The sequence below is a fragment of the Muntiacus reevesi genome, chromosome 17 (assembly GCF_963930625.1).
Source record: "Muntiacus reevesi chromosome 17, mMunRee1.1, whole genome shotgun sequence".
Taxonomy (NCBI): domain Eukaryota; kingdom Metazoa; phylum Chordata; class Mammalia; order Artiodactyla; family Cervidae; genus Muntiacus; species Muntiacus reevesi.
Window position 1 is genome coordinate 4,852,634 of NC_089265.1, and position 20,665 is coordinate 4,873,298.

Below are 20,665 nucleotides of genomic sequence, written 5' to 3' on the forward strand. Positions count from 1 at the left end.
GAAACAGTGACTGAGTGGTATATTTTTATTGATTTTCTCCGCTTCTTTCCACTTTTCTCAATTTTACAGGTCTTCTATAATAATCCTACATATTACTATAAACATCCAATTCCCTGCATTAAATTCCCTTGTATGTAAAAGATTCCTACTGGATACATTTGGGTTCAACTTTTTCTTTTCCTCTTGCCATATAATCAGACTTCCCTTGTGACTCAGCTGGTAAAGAATCCACCTGCAGAGTGGGAGACCTGGGTTCGATCCCTGAGTTGGGAAGATCCCCTGGAGAAGGGAAAAGCTATCCACTCTTGTATTCTGGCCTGGAGAATTCCATGGACTCTATAGTCCAAGGGGTCACAAAGAGTCAGACACAATTGAGGAACTTTCACTTTCAGTTTTCACTTTTGACATATAATCACAGACATTTATTGAGTTCTTACAATATTTCAGATTCCCTTTAATGTATGATCTTGGGCAAATTTTTTAACCTTTCTGACCTATGAGTATCATTGTTCTCATCAGCAAAAAATGAGGATTTAATAAATTAACACATGAATATATCTCAGAATAGAAATGATAAGCACTCAATAAATGTATATACTATTACTATACATTTCCATACATTTAACTTGTCATATTTTGCTACTTATTCTACTGGTTCTTTTCATTCAAGGACATGAGACACATTTTTGGTCCTCTTCATATTTTCTTTTTTTCAGTTCTAGCCAAGACAGTATTTCATATGGTCCCTCTCCTTTTCATTCTGTAATAGTATTATCAAGAAATGAAGCAATTCCTTGGGAGGACATACCTTGAGCAGGTCAATTTTCCTCAACAAGGGCAGACAGCTCGTTTCCTGCACGCCTCCTCCTATATTGCAGAACAAGAATATTGTTAGGAACTGAGGGTCTTGTGAGCCTTGGGAACAGCACCAATTCCCAGATATTTAATTTAGCTCTGGTCTCATCTAAATTGAAATTTTGACATTACATTTTTCTCACCCTAACTATTGAGAGGGATTCTATCCAATTTGTCTTCATCTGTGGTGAAGTCAAGCCAAACCCCACAGGTTTTTACGGATGCTTTGACAGTTATCGGGTGACATTATTCAATTACTCACACACAGGATAATTTGAGATTACAGGTCCCTATAACTCAACCCATATAATATTGCTACCCAGTAATGCCAAGAGATGCTTCAGAGGAACTAAAGAACACAATGGTCTGTAGTATGTATGTGTGAATTACACCAGGTTTCTCTCAAAGAAATGCAGAACTGAGAGTGCTTCCAGGGACTTCCCTGGTGATCCAGTGGTTAGGAATCCTCCTGCCAATTCAGGGGACAAGGGTTGGACCCCTGGTCTAGGAAGATTCCACATGCTGCAGGGCAACTAAGCCCATGGGCCACAACCACTGGAGCCCAAATGCCTGGAGCCGGTGCGCCTCAGTGAAGGGCAGCTCCCACTCTCTGCAGCAAGAGAAAGCCTGCACACAGCAACACAGACCCAGCACAGCCAAAAATAACAAAATTTTTCTTAAAAAATTTTTTTAAAGTGCTTTCAAAAGGGTGGAGATTTTATTCCTCGGATTTAATATCTGTGCTGCTATGTGGGATCTTAAGGTTTGTCTTTCTTTTGTTTCTTGTCCTACCTGAATTCTGGGCTTCCCAGGTGGTGCTAGTGGTGAGAATCCACCTGACAACGCAGGAGACACAGAAGATATGGGTTCGAACCCTGGTCCGGGAAGATCCCCTGCAGGAGAACATGGCAACTCTCCCCAGTATTCTTACCTGGAGACTCCCATCGACAGAGGAGCCTGGGGGGCTACAAACCACGGGGTTGAAAGAGTTGGGCATGACTGAGCAACTGAACACACACATTTCCCGAATTTTATGCTTTTTCACTAGCTAAAGATTAGTTTCTCCCTTTTTCAAGCATCCTGGCTTTGGCTTTGTTCGTTATTTATTAATATAACTTTGAGTTTTCTTAAAAATTGCCTCAATGAATTTGAAACCCCTTGGATTCAGAGGTGATTTCATGTAGCCTGCTGATTTGATGCTCATGGCATCTGATTTCCTTGGAAGACGGTGATGTCCCTCTATTACCAGCCTTGTTGATGGGCTCACATTACCTGAGAATCATTTAAATGCCCAGAGTTTTTATTTCTCATCCTGATTTTTGTATTAAGAATACACATTACAGGAAATCATTATTTTGATGACAAAATCACTTAGTCCCAATTTTTAAAGATTGTCATTAGGAGTCAACAGCTCACAGAACAGGTGCTTATCCAATGAATGCATATGAGAGTGCAAATAAATCATTAATTAGCATTAATGTTGGAATAGAAAATGATCAACTTAATGTCACATAACCTGGCATTCTGCAAAATGTATTAAGAAGTCATTGATGTGGCTGAAAAAGTGTGAAATTCATGAATGGGACTTTTACCTTAAGGACTTTTGAAACAAAAAGTATAAATACACTGGTGCTCTTGATTTTTTTTTCTTGGCTACATTTATTTTTTAAAGTTTCATGTCTCGAGACAAATTATCTTATAAAATGTGCATTTTTGACAGGTTCAAGATTAAGGGAATCATTGACAGCTAAGTATTGAGCTTTTTTGGAAGAAGGAGAAGATACATAAAAGACATACTGATAAATATGAGGAAACTAATCAACTAAGATGGTTAAATACTAAGTGGTCTTTAGCTCCCTGATAGAACTGTTAGCTTAGGCTGAGAGAGGGCAGAGGCCTGGGGGTCCCTGGATTCAGCCTTCAGGCCTCAAGCCTAAGACTAGAAGAAGCTGGCTATTGCAGAGAGAATTTGTTGCAGAATTTGTTGCAGAGATTCATGTAAATCAGCTCCCAGGTGGTTCAGACCTTAAGGAACCCGCTTGCAGTGCAGGCGACCCGGGTGCTATCCCTGGGCTGGGAAGGTGGGAAAGATCCCTGGAGGAGGTCATGGCAACCCACTCCAGTAGTCTTTCCTGGAGAATCCCCATGGACAGAGGAGCCTGGCGGGCTACAGTCCACCGGGGTCACAGAGTCTGACTTACTGAGCAACTCAGCAGACAGGCAGGTCCATAGCTGCATTATTCACTTTAGACCAAAGGTAGAAACCACCCAATGCCCATTAACAAAAGAAAGGATAAAGAAAATGGGGTCTAATACATACAATTCAGTGTTACTCAGCCTTAGAAAAGAAAGAACTTCTGACCTGGCTACAACACAGGTAAACCTTGAGAACATTATACTGAATAAAATAAGCCAGTAACAAAATGGCAAATACTGTAAGTTCCAGTTATATTAGGCATTTAGAGTCATCACACACATAGGAACAGAGAGTAGACTTGTAGTTTCCAAGGGCTGGGGAGACGGGGAAATAGGGAGCTCTCCTATTTAATGGATATAGAGTTTTAGTTTGCAACATCAAACGATCTGTGGCTGAACTGGACAAGCATTTTGAATATACTTAACCCTACTGGACTCAACTGTACACTAAAAATTGTTAAGATGGTAAATTTTATGTTATGTCCATCTCACCACAGTTTTTTAAAACACTAAATAAGTGAAAAGAAGAAATGATCTAGATGAGCTTAGAGATTTTTTTTCTCCTGTGTCAATAATGATAATTCAAATTATATTTATATAGGGTTTTTATTTAAAACAGTGCATTGTGTGTAATGTTTCTTCTAGGATTAAACCATTCTATAATATTTACAGACTAAAGCCTAACACTATTTTTGGCAAAATTCTTAAATATTTGCAGGCTAAAGAGTACAACACTGAACCAAAGACTTTTTGTAATACTGACAGTAATGCACTTTTACATTTGTGCATTTAGACTGAATTATCACGTACTTGGTACAAATGAAAACTTATCAACTATATAAACTATTCCTTACAATATATAGGATGTTTAAAATGAAGTAAAACTACTGAAGTATTAAACAGCAGAAATTTTTATACTGCATTAAAATGCATCAATTTGTGGGAGTTCAAAATACTCAGCAAAAATATTTCATAGAAAGACCTGAATTTTACCCAGTTTCCATTCACATTGTTTTTATTTGAGGCCAAAGTTACAATATTAGAATTAATCATATAAGGAAAATAATCTTGGATTTCAGTAAATTTTATATTGCCTGATGTAGAGAAAATACAGTTCTCATTCTAGGTTCATAAAAACAGAACAGTTACTAACTATAAATTTTAGATTCAGATTATGTCATATGTATTCACTCACAGAAGCCCTTTAATTGCAATGACTTTCGAAAACTATAAAATGCTTAGAATAGATGAGCATAGACATTATCATACTGAAGTAAGTCAGGCAGAGAAAGACAAATATCACATGATATTGTGTATATGAGGTATCTGAAAAGGAATGGGAGGGTACAAATGAACTTGTTTACAAATCAGAAATAGAGTCACGGATGTAAAAAACAAATATGGCTGGTTATCAGGGAATGGGGGGGATAATAAATTGGGAGATTGGGATTGATATATATACACTGCCATACATAAAATACATAACTAACAAGGGCCTACTGTACAGCCCGAGGAACTCTGCTCAGCACTCTGTAATTGACTATATGCAAAAAGAATCTAAAAAAGAGTGGATATATGAATAAACTGATTCACTTTGCTGTTCACCCAAAACTAATACAACATTGTAAATCAACTACACTCCAATAAAAATTAAAATAAAATAAAATGCTTAGAAAAATATATAATCTAACTATTAGTTAAGAAATACTTGAAACATCAGACAAGACCAGTTTTTAAACAGTCCTAAGGAAAATACTGTGGAAAAGGAAAAAGAGAATACAAATATTTCTGCTATAACCAAATATACATTAGTTAACATTATTCAAAACTGGAATAAGCAATGAATGTACAAATCAAATGTGTGACAAATGAACTGAAATAAAAGCTGCAACACAACTATATGCAACATTTGTATTCATGCAAGTACACATTGGGACAGGCAGTTTTCAGGCTATTACCCAATGCCAAAATATTTTGTATGGAGTAGTCTATTATTTGTGCTGTCCCTCATTAATGTCTAACTCTGCGACCCCATAGACTGGAGCCCGCCAGGCTCCTCTGTCCATGGGATTTTCCAGGCAAGAATACTGGAGTGGATTGCCATTTCCTCCTCCAGGGGATCTTCCCAACCCAGAGATGGAACCTGCATCTCCTGCATTGGCAGGTGGATTTTTTACCACTGAGCCACCTGAAAATCTATTTCTCACCATCCTGCAAAAACCATTCTAAGAGAACATACTCTAAAATTTTAAAAATGAAGAAAGTAAATATTTTAACTATGAATTTCTCTTTTTTCCCCCTCTCTCTTCCTTTTACACATTGTGCTTTTTCTGAAAATGTCCTTAATCCTTTTATGTATGTGACACCCAAAGTATTTTTCACTTTGGGGGCCTTGATTCCTAAGGTATTAGACACACAGTCTTTGAGCATTTCCCAGAGAGAAGATTGTAAAGCCATTTATAGTCCTAACCATGGAGAAGGATGCTCTCTGTGAATAATTAATTCTGGGTAGTGAGTCTACCGCTGTAACTACTCCACTGTGGCAATGCCCTGGGTGCAAGAACAGATGTTGTGGCATTTCTTTTGTGTTACTCTGAGTACATCACACATTTAAAGCTATCCTGAAAATACATAATTCAGTTGCTCATTAAACAAATGATGAAAGAGAGAGAGGAAGAGAGAGAGAGAGAGAAATTGGGACAGAAAAAGGACCCCAAGGAAGCTGTGAGGTGTCCAGATTACCTGACTTCCCAAGAGGAGATCCTAAGCTGAAAGGTATTTCATTCCTCTTTTTATTTTTAAGATATTATTTCATGTGGAGCATTTTTAAAATCTTTCTTGAGCTTGTTACAAAATTGCTTCTGCTTTATGTTTTGGTTTTTTGACCTGCAAGGCATGTATGATCTTAGTTCCTTGACTGGGGATTGAACCCACATCCCCTGCACTGGAAGGGAATGTCTTAACCACAGGACCGCCAGGGAAGCCGCCTCATTCCTGTTCTCTATGTGGGAATGTAGGGCCTAAGGGAAGGTCACAGACGATTATCAGAATTCTCCAGGTAAACACAGCTCACTGTTTCCCACTATGAAATGTGCGTGTGATGTCAGAGATGTTATATTTTCAGGCACAAAAAGGAATTAAAAAGAGGAGAGACTCATAAGAGATCAGTGAGTGGTGGGGTGGAGCTCAGTGGAGCCAGAGGTGGGCGGTTCCACAGGTAAGAACAGGACAGCCAGGCATGTGTAATTACCAACTTGTGCTCTGCTAGACTCCTCTCTACAGAAGGAGTTTCCTGGTCAGAAACTCCAAAACTTTCATGTGAGGTTACAAGTCCTTCATCGGTGGCCTTCCCTCCTCTCCAAACCGATGGAACTGAAATCTTGTATAATGGGCAGCAGGCAAGCAAGGGGAACAACTATCTCCTCCTTCTGGGGCTATAAATAAAACAGCATTTTGTTCCTGAGAGAAATGCAGATCTCTGTGTTCCCTATCTGTTCACTGTATAAACACCCTTGAAAAGATAGCCCAGAACAAATGGTAGACCTTATTCACAAAAGATGCAGAAACATAAAGGATAGAGTCTCCAACTCTATCCTCCCATGATTGTGTGAAATCAAGGACTCTCAAGAGATCAAACCAGTCAATCCTTAAGGAAATCAACCCTGAACATTCATTGGAAGGACTGATGCTAAAGCTGAAGTTCCAAAACTTTGGCCACATGATGTAAAGAGCTGACTCACTGGAAGTATCCTGATGCTGGGAAAGATTGAGGGTAGGAGGAGAAAGGGACGACAGAGGATGAGATGGTTGGTTGCCATCTTCGACTCAATGGACACGAGTTTGAGCAAACTCCAGGAGATGGTGGAGGGCAAGGAATCCTGGCATGCTGCAGTCCATGTGGTCACAAAGAGTCGGACACAACTGAGCGGCTAAACTACAACAACAAGGATTCTCATGGGGGCAGAATCTCAAATCCATTCCACAACAACAACAAAAAATTAGAAACCACACATTTTAGCTGAAACGGAAACATTTGGTATCTGTGGGTTTCACAGTGATCTTATTTCTGTCTTACTTTATCACGGTCTCAGACCGACCTCACTGCACGCTGACAGTCACCAAGATGGTTATGTCCAGCAGAACCAGATGACGGGCTGGCCGTGAGGGTCAGACCACTGCCCAGACCTGGGGGGATGGGCTGATATTTTCTTTCTCAACTGTATCATTGAATCAGGATCCACATTGGGTCCTCTCCTTTGATATATTTCTTTTTTTTTTCTGCTAATTTTTTTTAATTGGTGGAAAATTACTTTACAATGTTGTGTTGGTTTCTGCCATACAACAACACAAATCAGTCATAATTATATATATATATATATATATATATATATATATGTATACATACATATCCCCTCCCTCTGGAACCTCCATTCTATTTCTGAAGTATATTTTAATCTTTAGGGAGTTTCCCAAGTGGCAATGGTGGTAGCGCTAGTGGAAAAGAGCCCATCTGCCAAAGCAAGAGACAAAAGAGATGCAGTTTCAATCGCTGGGTTGGGAATATCCCCTGGAGGAGGAAATGACAACCCACACCAGTCTTCTTGCCTGGAAAACTCCATGGAAAGAGGAACCTGGCAGGCTACAGTCTTTGGGGTCCCAAGAGTCATACACATATACATACAATCTTTAGGGTTCTCTTTCCATTTCTTTCCTTCTTCTAATCTATTTGTTGAAGAAGTCAAGCCATTTGTCTTGGAGAAATTTCTAGAAATTTCGATTTTGCTAGTTATCTCCCAGATGTGCTATTTCACAAATTCATCAATCTTTTAGTTCCTATAAGCTGATAGTTAGATCTAAAGGCATGATCAAACTCAGATTCAGTACTTTGCCAAGAAAGTACTTTGCCAGTGACATGTTTCCTCATCAGGAAGCACAGAACAAGTTATCTGGTTCCTTCTGTGATGTTAGTTGGGTCCATTAGTTTGTTAGAGGTTGTAAAGGGTAACTTTCTAATTCTCTTTTTTTTTAACAGTAGCTGGAATATATGTGGTCTATTCATTTCAGTGTCCCCAGCTATTTCCCAAGTGACTGAAGATGCTATGTATATTAAAAGAATAGAAAATAAGACATTGAGAGATGGAACCCACTCCAGTGTTCTTGCCTGGAAAATCCCACGGGCAGAGGAGCCTGGCGTGCTGCAGTCCATGGGGTCACAAAGAGTCAGACATGACTTAGTGACTAAACCACAACAACAGCTATTTCCCAGGTGACTTGCATATTAAAAGAATAGAAAATAAGACATCCGGAGACAGAACTCAGTCAAAATCATAAAAGAAGGAATTGGATACAGTTTCAGCAATTCTTTCAAGTTCTTGGTTGAATTTTTTGTGCTCCAGAGATAATATGAAGTGTCTGTACGTGAATGCTATAAAAGGGGACATATTTAGTGTGGTCCACCAGGACGTCAAGAGATTGACAGCTTTCTGGAGTTAACTGGAGACATAAAATCTGTACATTTCTCTTGCCTAAAGAATATAGGGAAAGTTTCTATATGCTAAGTAGACAGTTATCCTTAACACTGTCACTTTGGGTTAAAATATACACACAACATGTGTCAAGTATATTGAGAAGAGGAAGGATATCCTCTAGTCTCTAATTGTGAAGTACTTCTTGTCACTGTGATAAGACCTCAGATTATCCAAAAGACTTAAAAGTATAGTCTTGTGGTGAAAGAAGGAACCAGAAAGGTATGTATATTTCTATGGGTTTATGATACATGCCAGTTCAGAATTTATCACTAGTCATCATCCAAAATAACTAGTGGGCTTCCCAGATGGCGCTAGTGATAAACAACCCACCTGCCAATGCAGGAGACACAGGAGACTCTATTTCAATCCCTGGGTCGGGAATATCTCCTGGAGGAGGAAATGGCAACCCACTCCATATTCTTGCCTGGAGAATCCCATGGACAGAGGAGCCTGGGGGGCTACAGTCCATAGAGTCACAAAGAGCTGGACATGACTGAAGCAATTTAGCACACACACTCAATAACTAGCATTTATTCTGTATGTGCTCTTAAGGTTATATTCTGCTATACACTAAGGCTTCTCAGGTGGTGCTAGTAGTAAAGAACTTGCCTGCCAATGCAGGAGACATAAGAGATGTGGGTTTGATTCCTGGATTGGGAAGATCCCCTGGATGAGGCCATGGCAACCCACTCCAGTATTCTTGCCTGGAGAATCCCATGGACAGAGGAGCTGGGTGAGCTATAATCCTTCGGGTCACTAAGAGTAGGACGTGACTGAAGCAACTTAGCAGGCACAAACGCATGCTGCTATACTCTACCAACACCAAAGTATAAACATCAAAGAAATGTCAGCTTCATAGTATATATTTAGACATAGAATTCATATCTCCAGGTCACTTGGGTCTCCTACCCCTCCTGCTCTCTCCTTGAGATTAAATTAGGGGATTCAAAGGAGAAGGAACCTGCTGAGCCCAGGGCAGCTGTTTGTCCAGCCTCTGGTGAGTTCTCCACTCAGGAAACTCAGACCTTGCTCTGTAACACTTCTGGTCACTAAGATTCCCTACACCTTGGGGACAATCGCTCAAAGGTAGACCAGAAAGCTGTCTAAACTCTGCTACTATATTTTCCCAACATAATAAGCATAATACCCACTCCAGTATTCTTGCCTGGAGAATTTCATGAACTATATAGTCTATGGGGTCGCAAAGAGTCAGACATGACTGAGCAACTTTCACTTTAATTTATTGAACAGACCTAAATCTTTGATGAACTTAGAGTGCTTCAAAGTCATGATTTTTGACACCAGTGACAGTCTTGAAGACAGGGAGCTGGGGGAGACCAGACAGATACTGTGTTGACCAAAGACAAGACATGGCATTTGCTTTTTGACTAAACCTCTGATACATGTCAGCTTTATCTTGAGTTGATTCTTGCTTTTCAACGTGACATGTGACCCAAAGAAACACTGGAAGGCCAATCTCTAGGATGCGTTTTAGGAAAAATGAAATACTTGATAGACTAGATCTATAGCATAAGTAAAACATGACTAGGGAAATCACAGAATCATAGAATTGGAAGGAATATTTAAGATCAACTCATCACATTCCATGCCTTCCCTGGTGGCTCAGATAGTGAACCATCTGCCTACAATGTGGGAGACCTGGGTTCAATCCCTGGATTGGGAAGATTTCCTAGAGAAGGAAATGGCAACCCACTCCAGTATTCTTGCCTGGAAAATTCCATAGACGGAGGAGCCTGGCGGGCTACAGTCCATGGAGTCGCAAAGAGTCAGATGCGACTTCACTTTCACTTTCGTCACATTCCATGGTTACCCAGGTAGCTCAGTGGTAAAGAATCTGCCTGCCAAGTAGGAGATGTGGATTCGATCCCCGGGTTGGGAAGATCTCCTGCAGAAGAGAACGGCAACCCACTCCAGTATTCTCACCTGGGAAATTCCATGGACAGAGGAGCCTGGTGGGCTACAGTCCTTGGGGTCGCAAAGACTTGGATACTGAACACACATACACACATCACATTCCACAGGTGAGGAAAACTGAAATGACTTAACTGAAGATATAGGTCCAGTGAGTAATAGATCTAGAACTCATGTCCATGATTCTCGACTGCAAATCATTGAAGGCAACTTTTTTAGCACTTAGTTGCTATCCTGAATGATAAATACACTAATGAATGTGTAAGTTTGTGGGGCATACTGAAATCTCTAGTAAAAATGGGAAAATACATTCAGAAAACTGCTGTACTTAATATCGACAGTAGCAAGACACCAAAATGTCACTTGAGTATAACTCAACATTTCATTACTGCCTCCCAGTGATATCATAAACCTTGGGCAAAAATTGGTATATTTGAAATTATATTACTTTTCCAAGTATCAGGGTACCACTTAGTGGATTTTAACAGTAATATTTCCGCTGCTAGTCTAGGGTCACCAATCAGAAAAAAAAAGTTAATGGTTCTACAACTGTTTCCTAGTCAAAAAAGAAATGTCTCTTTTATAAAGATACCATAAATTCTCCTGTCTTTCTTTAAATTAAATGAATTCAAAAGGGATCTTCAAAGATGCTGTGTTTAAGTAATACCAAAGCATGTTTAAAATCATTTGAGTAAGATTTTGAAATGAATCTCAAAACTGTTCATACAAAAGAAATGAAAAATGTTTTTAATTAAAGGCATCTCCACCATCCGCAGGAATTTCCTTGTATGAGAGTCTAATTTGCTAATCAGATGGATAATATCTTCTTCACGGTGAGCTATGGTTAATTAAATGCTATAACTGAACTACTAAGAAAAAACAGACCCCTCCAAGGGGCAGTCAACCAGGTCATTACTCGGAGGCAAGGCAACCTAATTATTACCACAAAGTTCAAATTAGAGGAATTGACTTGAACATTTAGTGGACTCCCTGTGGGGTCAAACTCCTTGAGATTAGTGCATTCATACCTGACAGTCTTCTTAGTGTATTAAAATAGACTTTGATGAAAAATACACAGAATCAGAAAACATACAGAGAGGGAAAGGCAACATGTAGAGATGCTCCCACTGGGTTCAGAGAGTCCCCGATAAACTAGAAAGTTTGGAAGCGTCAAGCCCAAGTGGGGACAGTCCTTAGCAGGTGACCAACAACCCTCTGCTTCTAACAACCCTCTGCCTTGGGACATGTGGGAGGCTAATCTCTTCTAGAAAGAAGTGCTTTCTCATAGGCAGCTACAAAGAATTAATCCTCTCTCCCTAGAAAAAAGACTGCTTTAGTCCTTGGGGGTCAGAGAGTCAAGCAGAAAAGGCAGTCAGAGTGTCAAGATGATACCCACAGTGGTACAATCGATAGAAGAGCAGGGAGGTTTGCAGAGATGTGGACAGACCTAGAGGCTGTCATACAGAGTGAAGTAAGTCAGAGAAAAAGAAGTACCATATATTAACTCATACATTTGGAATCAAGAAAAACGGTACTCATGAACCTATTTGCTGGGTAGGAATAGAGACACAGATGTAGAGAACAAACCTATGGACACCAAGCAGGTGATGGAGGTTGGGGTGGGATGAACTGGGAGATTGGGGTTGACCAATATACACTATTGATCCTTTGTATACAATAGGAAACTACTGAGAACTTACTGTATAGCACAAGGAACTCTACCCAGGGCTCTGTGAAGACCTAAATGGGAAGGAAATTCAAAAAAGGGGATATATGTATACTTGCGACTGATTCATTTTGCTCCACAGCAGAAGTTAACACAACATTGTAAAGCAACCATGCCTGCATGCTCAGTCACTCAGTCATGTCTGACTCTCTGCAACCCCACAGAGTGTAGCCCACCAGGCTCCTCTGTCCATGGGATTCTCCGGGCAAGAATACTGTAGTGGGTTGCCATTTCCTTCTCCAGGGGATCTTCCTTACCCAGGAACTGAACCCAAATTTCCTGCATTGGTAGGCAAATTCTCTACCACTGAGCCAATACTCCAAAAAGAAAAAAAAAAAAAAACAAAAAAGCAAGATCATAAATCCTTCCATGAACCGCTATTGTTAGAAATCACAGAAGGAGACTTAATAATAATATTGCCTTTGATTGCAAACAAGCAGAGACAGTTTGAAAGCGAAACCTACAGAACACACAGCATGCTAAGATTCTATTTCAATGAATATTAGACTCTACTTGTTACAAACTCCAGGAAAGGCCTCCTAAGGGTTTACATGTGGGAGGTTGAGAGCGGATGATGTCAATCACATGAGCACACATCCCACAGAAAGCTACCAAAATACACTTCTTTGGCATACAAAAGAACTGAGAGATAATTGTACTTTATCACAGCCAGTAGGAAATGTTTTATTCCATAAATAAGTTATCTCATTTCGTTTTGTTTACATTTTTTTAATTAGGCAAAGAAACCTTTCCAATTTTTTTTTCCAAATCTTAGCCAAGTCCAAAATGATTATGTAGCATCTCATCTGCTTGTCCCTCTCCATATCGAATTTTCACAGTAAATCAGTCACTTTCCACTTCAAATCCAAATTCAGGAGCTGAAGTTGCTTGCCAGTTTGCTATTACCTGGCAGGGGGGAGGAAATCTGCTTCCTGTTATTTGTGCTAAGTCAATTCAGTTGTGTCCAACTCTTTGTGATCTCATGGACTGTAGCCCACCAGGTTCCTCTGTCCATGGGGATTCTCCAGGCAAGAATACTGGAGTGGGTTACCACGCCCTCCTCCAGGGGATCTTCCGGACCCAGGAACTGAACCCACGTGTCTTATGTCTCCTGCTTTGGCAGCCGGGTTCTTTACCACTAGACCCACCAGGGCAGCCCTTCTGTTGGTTTGAGGTATACTTTTCTTTCCTGTGGTTTTATATGCACTATTTTCAATACAGAGAACGCTATGCAAAGTCTTGCTGCAAGGGCCCTCTTGTTGGCAAAAGCCCATGTGCTGGAATGGTCACCTGACCCGGCCAGCAGGGACCCAGGGCTGATTCCCACCTCGGTGCAGGCTGGCCAGGCTACAGCCCTGGGGGTCCCAGACCCACAACAACTTTGGGGTGGAGTGCTGGCTGGTCCTTGTCCACACAAAAGGCAGTAGTTGCATCTTATGGAGCATTCTGGAACCCGTGGGCTTCCCTGGGGGCTCAGCGGTAAAGAATCCACCTGCCGATGCAGGACATGCAGGTTCTACTCCTGGGTTGGGAAGGTCCCCTGGAAGAGGAAACGGCAACCCACTCCAGCATTCTTGCCTGGAGAATCCCATGGACAGAGGAGCCTGGTGGGCTACAGTCCATGGGGTCGCAAAGAGCCGGACACGACTGAGCAACTAAACAACAACAGCAACTGGAACTTGTAAAGTATAGAGACCTCAGGCAAGGGATCTTCCGAGTCTCTCCCCTCGGGATGAAAGGAGGAGAGAGAGGACTTCAGCCGGCTTTCTGCAAGCATGCTCTCTGCACAGATGCCCTGGAGTCGGTCTGCTGTAGCTAATGTTCCATGTCCTACTGTGTCTGTCTTCTTTCCCAGAACACTTGAAGGAGAAGCTGGAAGAGTACATGGCTCGGTTTTCCAAAGTGAGGATCGTCCGCACCAGGAAAAGGGAAGGGCTGATCCGGACCCGACTCCTGGGGGCGTCCATGGCCAGAGGCGAGGTCCTGACGTTCCTCGACTCCCACTGTGAGGTCAACGTCAACTGGCTGCCCCCGCTCCTCGGTGAGTGCCCTCAGCCTCCTGGGCCCAGGCGGGGGCGGGGGGTGGGGGGGGGCGGTTTGCATCTACATAGTCTGCCATTGATGGAGGCTGGAGACCCCTTCGATGGGGTTTGCAGCGGGAGCCCTGAACGCTATCTTACTAACCATTGCTGGGAACTTCAGGTAACTAGAAAACTACAATTGAAATTGCCATTTTAGATAATGCAATCTAACTTTGGTTTGAAAAGGTTTGATTTCTTATCTTAGACATTCACTGAGTAAACACCAAAAGGAAAAAGTGTTTATTATACTACCCACAAGTACAGTGGGCTTACCAGGTGGCACTGCTGCTAAAGAACTCACCTGCCAAAGCAGGTGATGGAAGAGATGCAGGTTTGATCCCTGGGTCGGGAAGATCCCCTGGAGGAGGCCATGACAACCCACTCCAGTATTCTTGCCTGGAAAATCCCATGGACAGAGGAGCCTGGCAGGCTGCAGTCTACAGGGTTGCAGTGAGTTGAATACGACCAAAGCAACTTAGCACACATAAGCACAGTATGGTTAAAATGCGCACGCACACACACATACACACACATAATGTTTACCAGTTATTACAGGATTGTTAAGAGATGAGAGCTGCTCATTTTCCTAAGAGAAAAACAAACCTCATCATTCACTACCGTCATGTAAAGCTCCACATCATTAATAAGTTCACAGGTCACCAACTTTGTCTCGGCCCTCCTGCAATTCTTGAGAGCATCTCTGAACTGACACTTGCTTTGATGCTGCAATGAAAAAAGCATTCAGCCCCCAGAATACAGTCACAGTGTAATCACTCTGACATTTTCTCAGGATTTACAAGGCTATTCTCCTTTCCACTCTGGCTCCAGCCTAGCTGCCTAAATATATGACCCCTTACATTCACATAGAACCCCTCAAACACACAGAGCTGCCCCCAGGTGATACATCTTAAATGATCACGAGAAGACTCTCAGACACTTGAACTGTTAAAAACACCAAAGTCCTGAAATGCATTCAAACTAGAAAACCTATGTAAAGCTGAGTCCAAGCGTTACTATTAATATTTCTTTAATTTCACAATGGAGACAGAGATAAAGCCCAGTCGTAGCTAAGGAATAAATTGTAAAATGAGAAAAATGTGTTTCTAAGAAGTTCTTGGTCTGCACGTTGTGTTCTTTTATGTGCCTCCAGATTTCACTAAATCAACTTTTATTGTAAATATATCCCTGGTCTTGGAGCTAAAGCAAGTAACAACCGCCTTCACAATAGCTGCCTCAGAAAGAATCACTTGCTATCGACAATTGTGCAGGATTTCAAGCAGAACTGGGAAAGCTCCATTAGTAAAAGATGCAGGTGGGGTGGAAATCAATTGAAACTGTGTTGGATTTGAAACAGGAAATGATCAGCAAGTAAGGCCCCACCATATCTCAGATCCACCCCCTATCTGACAAACAACCGCCTGGCCACCCTAATCCACAGGGATGTATCTATGCTCCTAATGGTCAGAGAATCCTCTGAGCCTTTAATTAAAAGTACCTTGTCCAAGGACATAGCAATTTAAAGTTTCATCAGTAGCCAGCCATGAGCTTCCCTTAAACTGAATTTGACCTATAAGATGTTGAATAGGAAAGGAAATCAGCACAAGGCCTAATTATTTATGAACCAAAGCAATGCCTAAAAGCCAATTATCAAGGCTCTGATTGTTCCTATGCATCTAAAAAGAGGAGGGGAAAGCGAAAAGACAGAAAATAAAGAGAAACTCATTTTTTCCCTTTAAAGCATTTCATTTCCTATAGGCCTGATGGTTAAGACATGATTTGAGCTCAGGATTGCTATCTTTTTTATTTTCCTCTATCACTGTCTTGATACATCTTTCAAAATGAAAAATATTTTAAAAAAAACAGGTGGAATCACACGGTTTCTTGGTTCATTTCTCACCCTGGGATTATACCTGAATTTCAATTTCCCATTAAGAGTCTGTTTGTTTGATCCCAGGAAATTGAAATGTAGGCACAATCCTTAGAAAAAAGTAGTCAAACTGCCTTCAATGTGAGCTAGAGCGGCCAGATGAGAGTTGAGAGGAAATTTGACAGGAAAGCTGACAGTTAATTTAACAGACTCATTCTCTTTGGGTCACCTTGGGACTCCTTGTTGGTCAAGGAACTTGTAAGTCAACCTGATTCTGAATTGGATTGAAGAACATCACTGAAACCTTAATACTCATGTAGCAGCAGAGCTGATAGAAGAAATATTTTGGACACAGCAGCAAAGGTCTCCTCTGTCAAAGACATCTATGGGGAAATACCACTTAGTGAAAGAGAAAAGCCACTGTAAGACTTTCCCAGGTGAAAAAGGGTGCATAGAGAGCCCTTGGTGGGGACTGATCTGAAGGTGTTGGGGGTGGGAGGCGGGGTCTCTCTGCCTACTAAATAACTAAATAAGATGAAGGTGACCTTAGGCTCACTGAGGCCTCCTGGGACCACACTAGCTAAGACTGTAACCCCTTGTCTAGCAAATAAATAAATAAAGACAAGGACCCAAACATAATAAGCTAAAAGAATCAAAAATAAAATAAAATCACACCCCTCTCCACATGCCACACTCACCTTACCCTGTTTTGTTTTCTTTCCATCACATTGATGACCATCTAGCATACTATATGAGGCTTCTCTAGTGTCTCAAACGGCAAAGAATCTGCCTGCCAATGCAGGAGATTCGGGTTTGATCCCTGAGATGAGAAGGTCCACTAAAGAAGCAAATGGCTACCCACTCCAGTATTCCTGCCTGGAGAATTCCATGGACAGAGGAGCCTGGTGGGCTCCAGTCCATGAGGTCGCAAAGAGTCGGACAAGACCGATCGATGAAGCAGAGCACAGCACACTATGTAATTTAGTTATCTACTTGCGTGTGGATTCTCGTTGCCCCATTCATGAACACAGGGGTTTTTGTGGTTGCGGCTCACTGCTGGCTTCCCCAGAACCACGCAGCGTGACAGGCATGTAGCTTCTACTCATTGAATAACTACTAAACTATGAATGAATGAATGGACAAATCAATGAGTGAATGGAAGGCAGGTAGATCTGGAGGGGAGGTTTTCCACAGGATTCTGTGGTCCCCATGTCCTCCTCATTATTGTCATCAGGATAACAGTAATAATGTTATCCTGTCATTATATGTCATAATGATGTGGAAACTGTCAGACTTCATTATTTCTCCACGATGTCCTTTCTCTTTTAAAGATATTTAAGTGTGTTTTATTCCACATGCCACATCCAAAGGTCTTCCAAAGAACCAGAAAGCTGGTGTTAACACTTAAAAGCTCAATCTCTCTGACAGTATTAGCTTGTTATAATAAATATTGAAGAAATACACATTGTGGAGAAGATAATACTTCACATGTAGCTCTTATAGGTGAACCAGAGTACACATGTGTGCCGTTTCCAGTGCTGGCTGTTCACATCTGGCATAATAACAATTACCAGGGAGGATCTGGGGCTGAAACTGGAGAATAAGTCTCCTTTCTGCCTCAGAGAAGCACCACGGCCAACTGGACGGACCCCAGGCTTTAGGACTGGACCATTAAGCGGGGGTTGCGCCCTAGGGAGTGTTCTCAAAACACAAGAAAACTTGCACAAGTTACTTAACTTCTTTGCACCCAGTTTCTTCATATGTAAATTGGGAATGATAATTAGAGCCACTTCACAGGGTTGCTAGGAGGGTTAGAAACAGCCATGGGTAGCACTGACACATATACGCTATCATGTGGTGGCTCAGTGTTAAAGGATGTGCGTGTGATGTAGGAGACACCAGTCCAGTTCCTGGGGTTGAAAAGACCCCCGGAGGAGGAAATGGCAATCCATTCCAGTATTCCTGCCTGGAAAATCCCATGGACAGAGGAGACAGGCAGGCTATAGTCCGTGGAGTTGCGATGAGGCAGACACAACTGAGCACACATGTATCTGTAGGACAGACAGCTGGTGGGGAGCGGCAGGACGGCACAGGGCGCTCAGCGGTGTGCTCCGTGATGACCTGGGGGGTGGGATGGGGAGGTGGGAGGGAGTTCAAGAGGGTGAGAATATATGTATAGAGAGAGTGCTGGTCCACCTAGTTGTACTGCAGAAACCAATGCAACTCTGTAACGCAATTATTCTCCAATTTAAAAAAGGAACAGAAACAGCATATTAGTAGTTGTTCAAGAATTTAATAGTAGCAGCAGTGATATGATAATATATTTTTGGATATGATGAGAGAAGCGTGAACTTATGAACACAGTGGAGAAGGAGCAGGCGGCAAGAATTGAGAGTAGCACTGAAACATACATCACTATTCGTAAAATAGACAGCCAGGTAGAATTTGTTATATGATGCAGGGCGCTCAAACGCATGCTCTGTGACAACCTAGAGGGCTGGATCAGAGTAGAAGGTGGGAGGGAGAGGCATATGTATTCCTAGATAGTTATTCATGCTGACCTATGGCATAAACCAACATAATATAAAGCAACTATCCTATAGCTAAAAATAAATAAATTTATTAACTAAAAAATGTATAGCTTTGATGAACAAAGCCTATATTAAAGAACAGTAGCAACAACAACAACAGAACAAAACTAGGACTTGGTGAAATCTCAGACAAGCCTGAGAGCAAAAAATTCTATGTGCCATTTCCCAGCATTTGGGGGGACAGGAGAGGAACAGCCATCAGGGTCACTGTAAGATTAGACGATAAAAAACCATGAAGTTATAAATATTTACACTTTGGACACTCCAGAAAACAGGACAGTATTCTCTCAGCAGGCTCTAGCTGCATACTTAAAGGAACACAGGGAGTGTTTATATTTCATGCATGTTGGAGGCACTGTAAAATGACAGATTGGGGACAGGTCAGAGCAGAAATGTGACAGAGGTAGAGTTAAATGGACTTCTCCAGGTCTCTCTGGGACATCACTTTCTTAAAAGTAAACACCACAACCCTAATTGCACCTGATCAAGGTCCCAGCACGTCAAGCCCAGCATTCAGAGATACTGCAAAGTGCTCTGAAGACAACAGGGAACCAGGCTTTAAGGGCGATGGGTGAGGAAGAGCTTCTCTTTGCAGAAAAGTGAGGGACGACCTAGGCAGGCATATCACTTCCTACTCTGTGCTTCCACTTTTCAGACCAAATTGCACTAAACCACAAGACCATTGTTTGCCCCATGATCGACGTCATCGACCACAATCACTTTGGGTACGAGGCGCAAGCCGGGGATGCCATGCGTGGCGCCTTCGACTGGGAAATGTACTACAAGAGGATCCCCATCCCGCCAGAGCTGCAGAGGGCGGACCCCAGTGACCCTTTCGAGTGAGTAGCAGCCTGGGGAGCTAAGGGGGAGGGGGTAGGTGACTGGGGCATGTGTGTGTCAACTGGAGGCCCACCAGGACAATTATCTCTAATGAAATGGAATAAAACCGGTGGCAAAAGTATACAAGACATTGGGGAAAGGTCAGACCTACAAGGTATACAAAATCATAAGGTGGCCAGAGTACATTCTCCAACTTTCTAAGCATGAGAGGGCATGTACAATGTGGAATGAGGAAGAAGAAGAGTTCACAGCAAATGCAAAGAGAAGGGAGGCATAGCCCCTTTCAGGTATTCTCTTAGAGCTTCTCTCTTCATTTCAGTTCCCTCTGTTCTTTCCTGTTGTTGTTGTTTAGTCACTAAGTCTTGTCCAGACTCTGTGACCCCAGGGACTGCAGCACACCAGGCTCCTCTGTCCTGCATTATCTCCCAGAGTTTGCTCAAACTCGTGTCCATCGAGTTGGTGATGCCATCCAATCGTCTCATTCTCTGCTGCCCCCTTCTCCTCCTGCCCTCAATCTTTCCCGGCATCAGGGTCTTTTCCAGGGAGTTGGCTGTTCGCATTTGGTAGCCAAAGTATTGGAGCTTCAGCATCAATCCTTCCAATGAGTATTCAGGGTTGATTTCCTCTGGATTGACTACTTTGATCTTCTTGCAGTTCAAAAAACTCTCAGGAGTCTTCTCCAACACAATTTGAAAGCATCAACTCTTCTGTTCATTGTGCTTTTCCCTAAAGCAAGAGTCCCCAACCCCTGGGCCAGGAACAAATACTGGTTCATGATCTGGTAGGAACTGGGTCACACAGCAGGAGGTGAGCAGTGGGCAGGTGAGGGAGGCTTCATCTGTATTTACAGCTGCTCCTCATCGCTAGCATTTTGCCACCTGAGATCACAAATGATGGTGGCCTTAAAACTATGTTTGACACCACTTCAGATCAAAATACTTTCTGGTTTAAAGTCTAGGTGGAATATTCTAGATTGCCACAAAAGCACCAAAAAGCCTGCTTCCATTTCCAAAATCCTATCTTTGTGAAGCAGGGTTTCTGCAGGGACA

The 20,665-nt window shown here is 42.0% G+C and overlaps 1 protein-coding gene across 1 annotated transcript in view; it reads left to right on the forward strand.

Moving 5' to 3' along the window:
- Positions 1-20,665, forward strand: part of GALNTL6 (polypeptide N-acetylgalactosaminyltransferase like 6) — a 1,391,526-nt gene that overhangs the window by 1,140,592 nt on the left and 230,269 nt on the right. The window contains exons 5-6 of the mRNA XM_065908367.1: positions 14,093-14,278; positions 19,432-19,615. Coding sequence (XP_065764439.1) covers positions 14,093-14,278; positions 19,432-19,615 — 370 coding nt within the window. The remainder of the gene's footprint in view (positions 1-14,092; positions 14,279-19,431; positions 19,616-20,665) is intronic.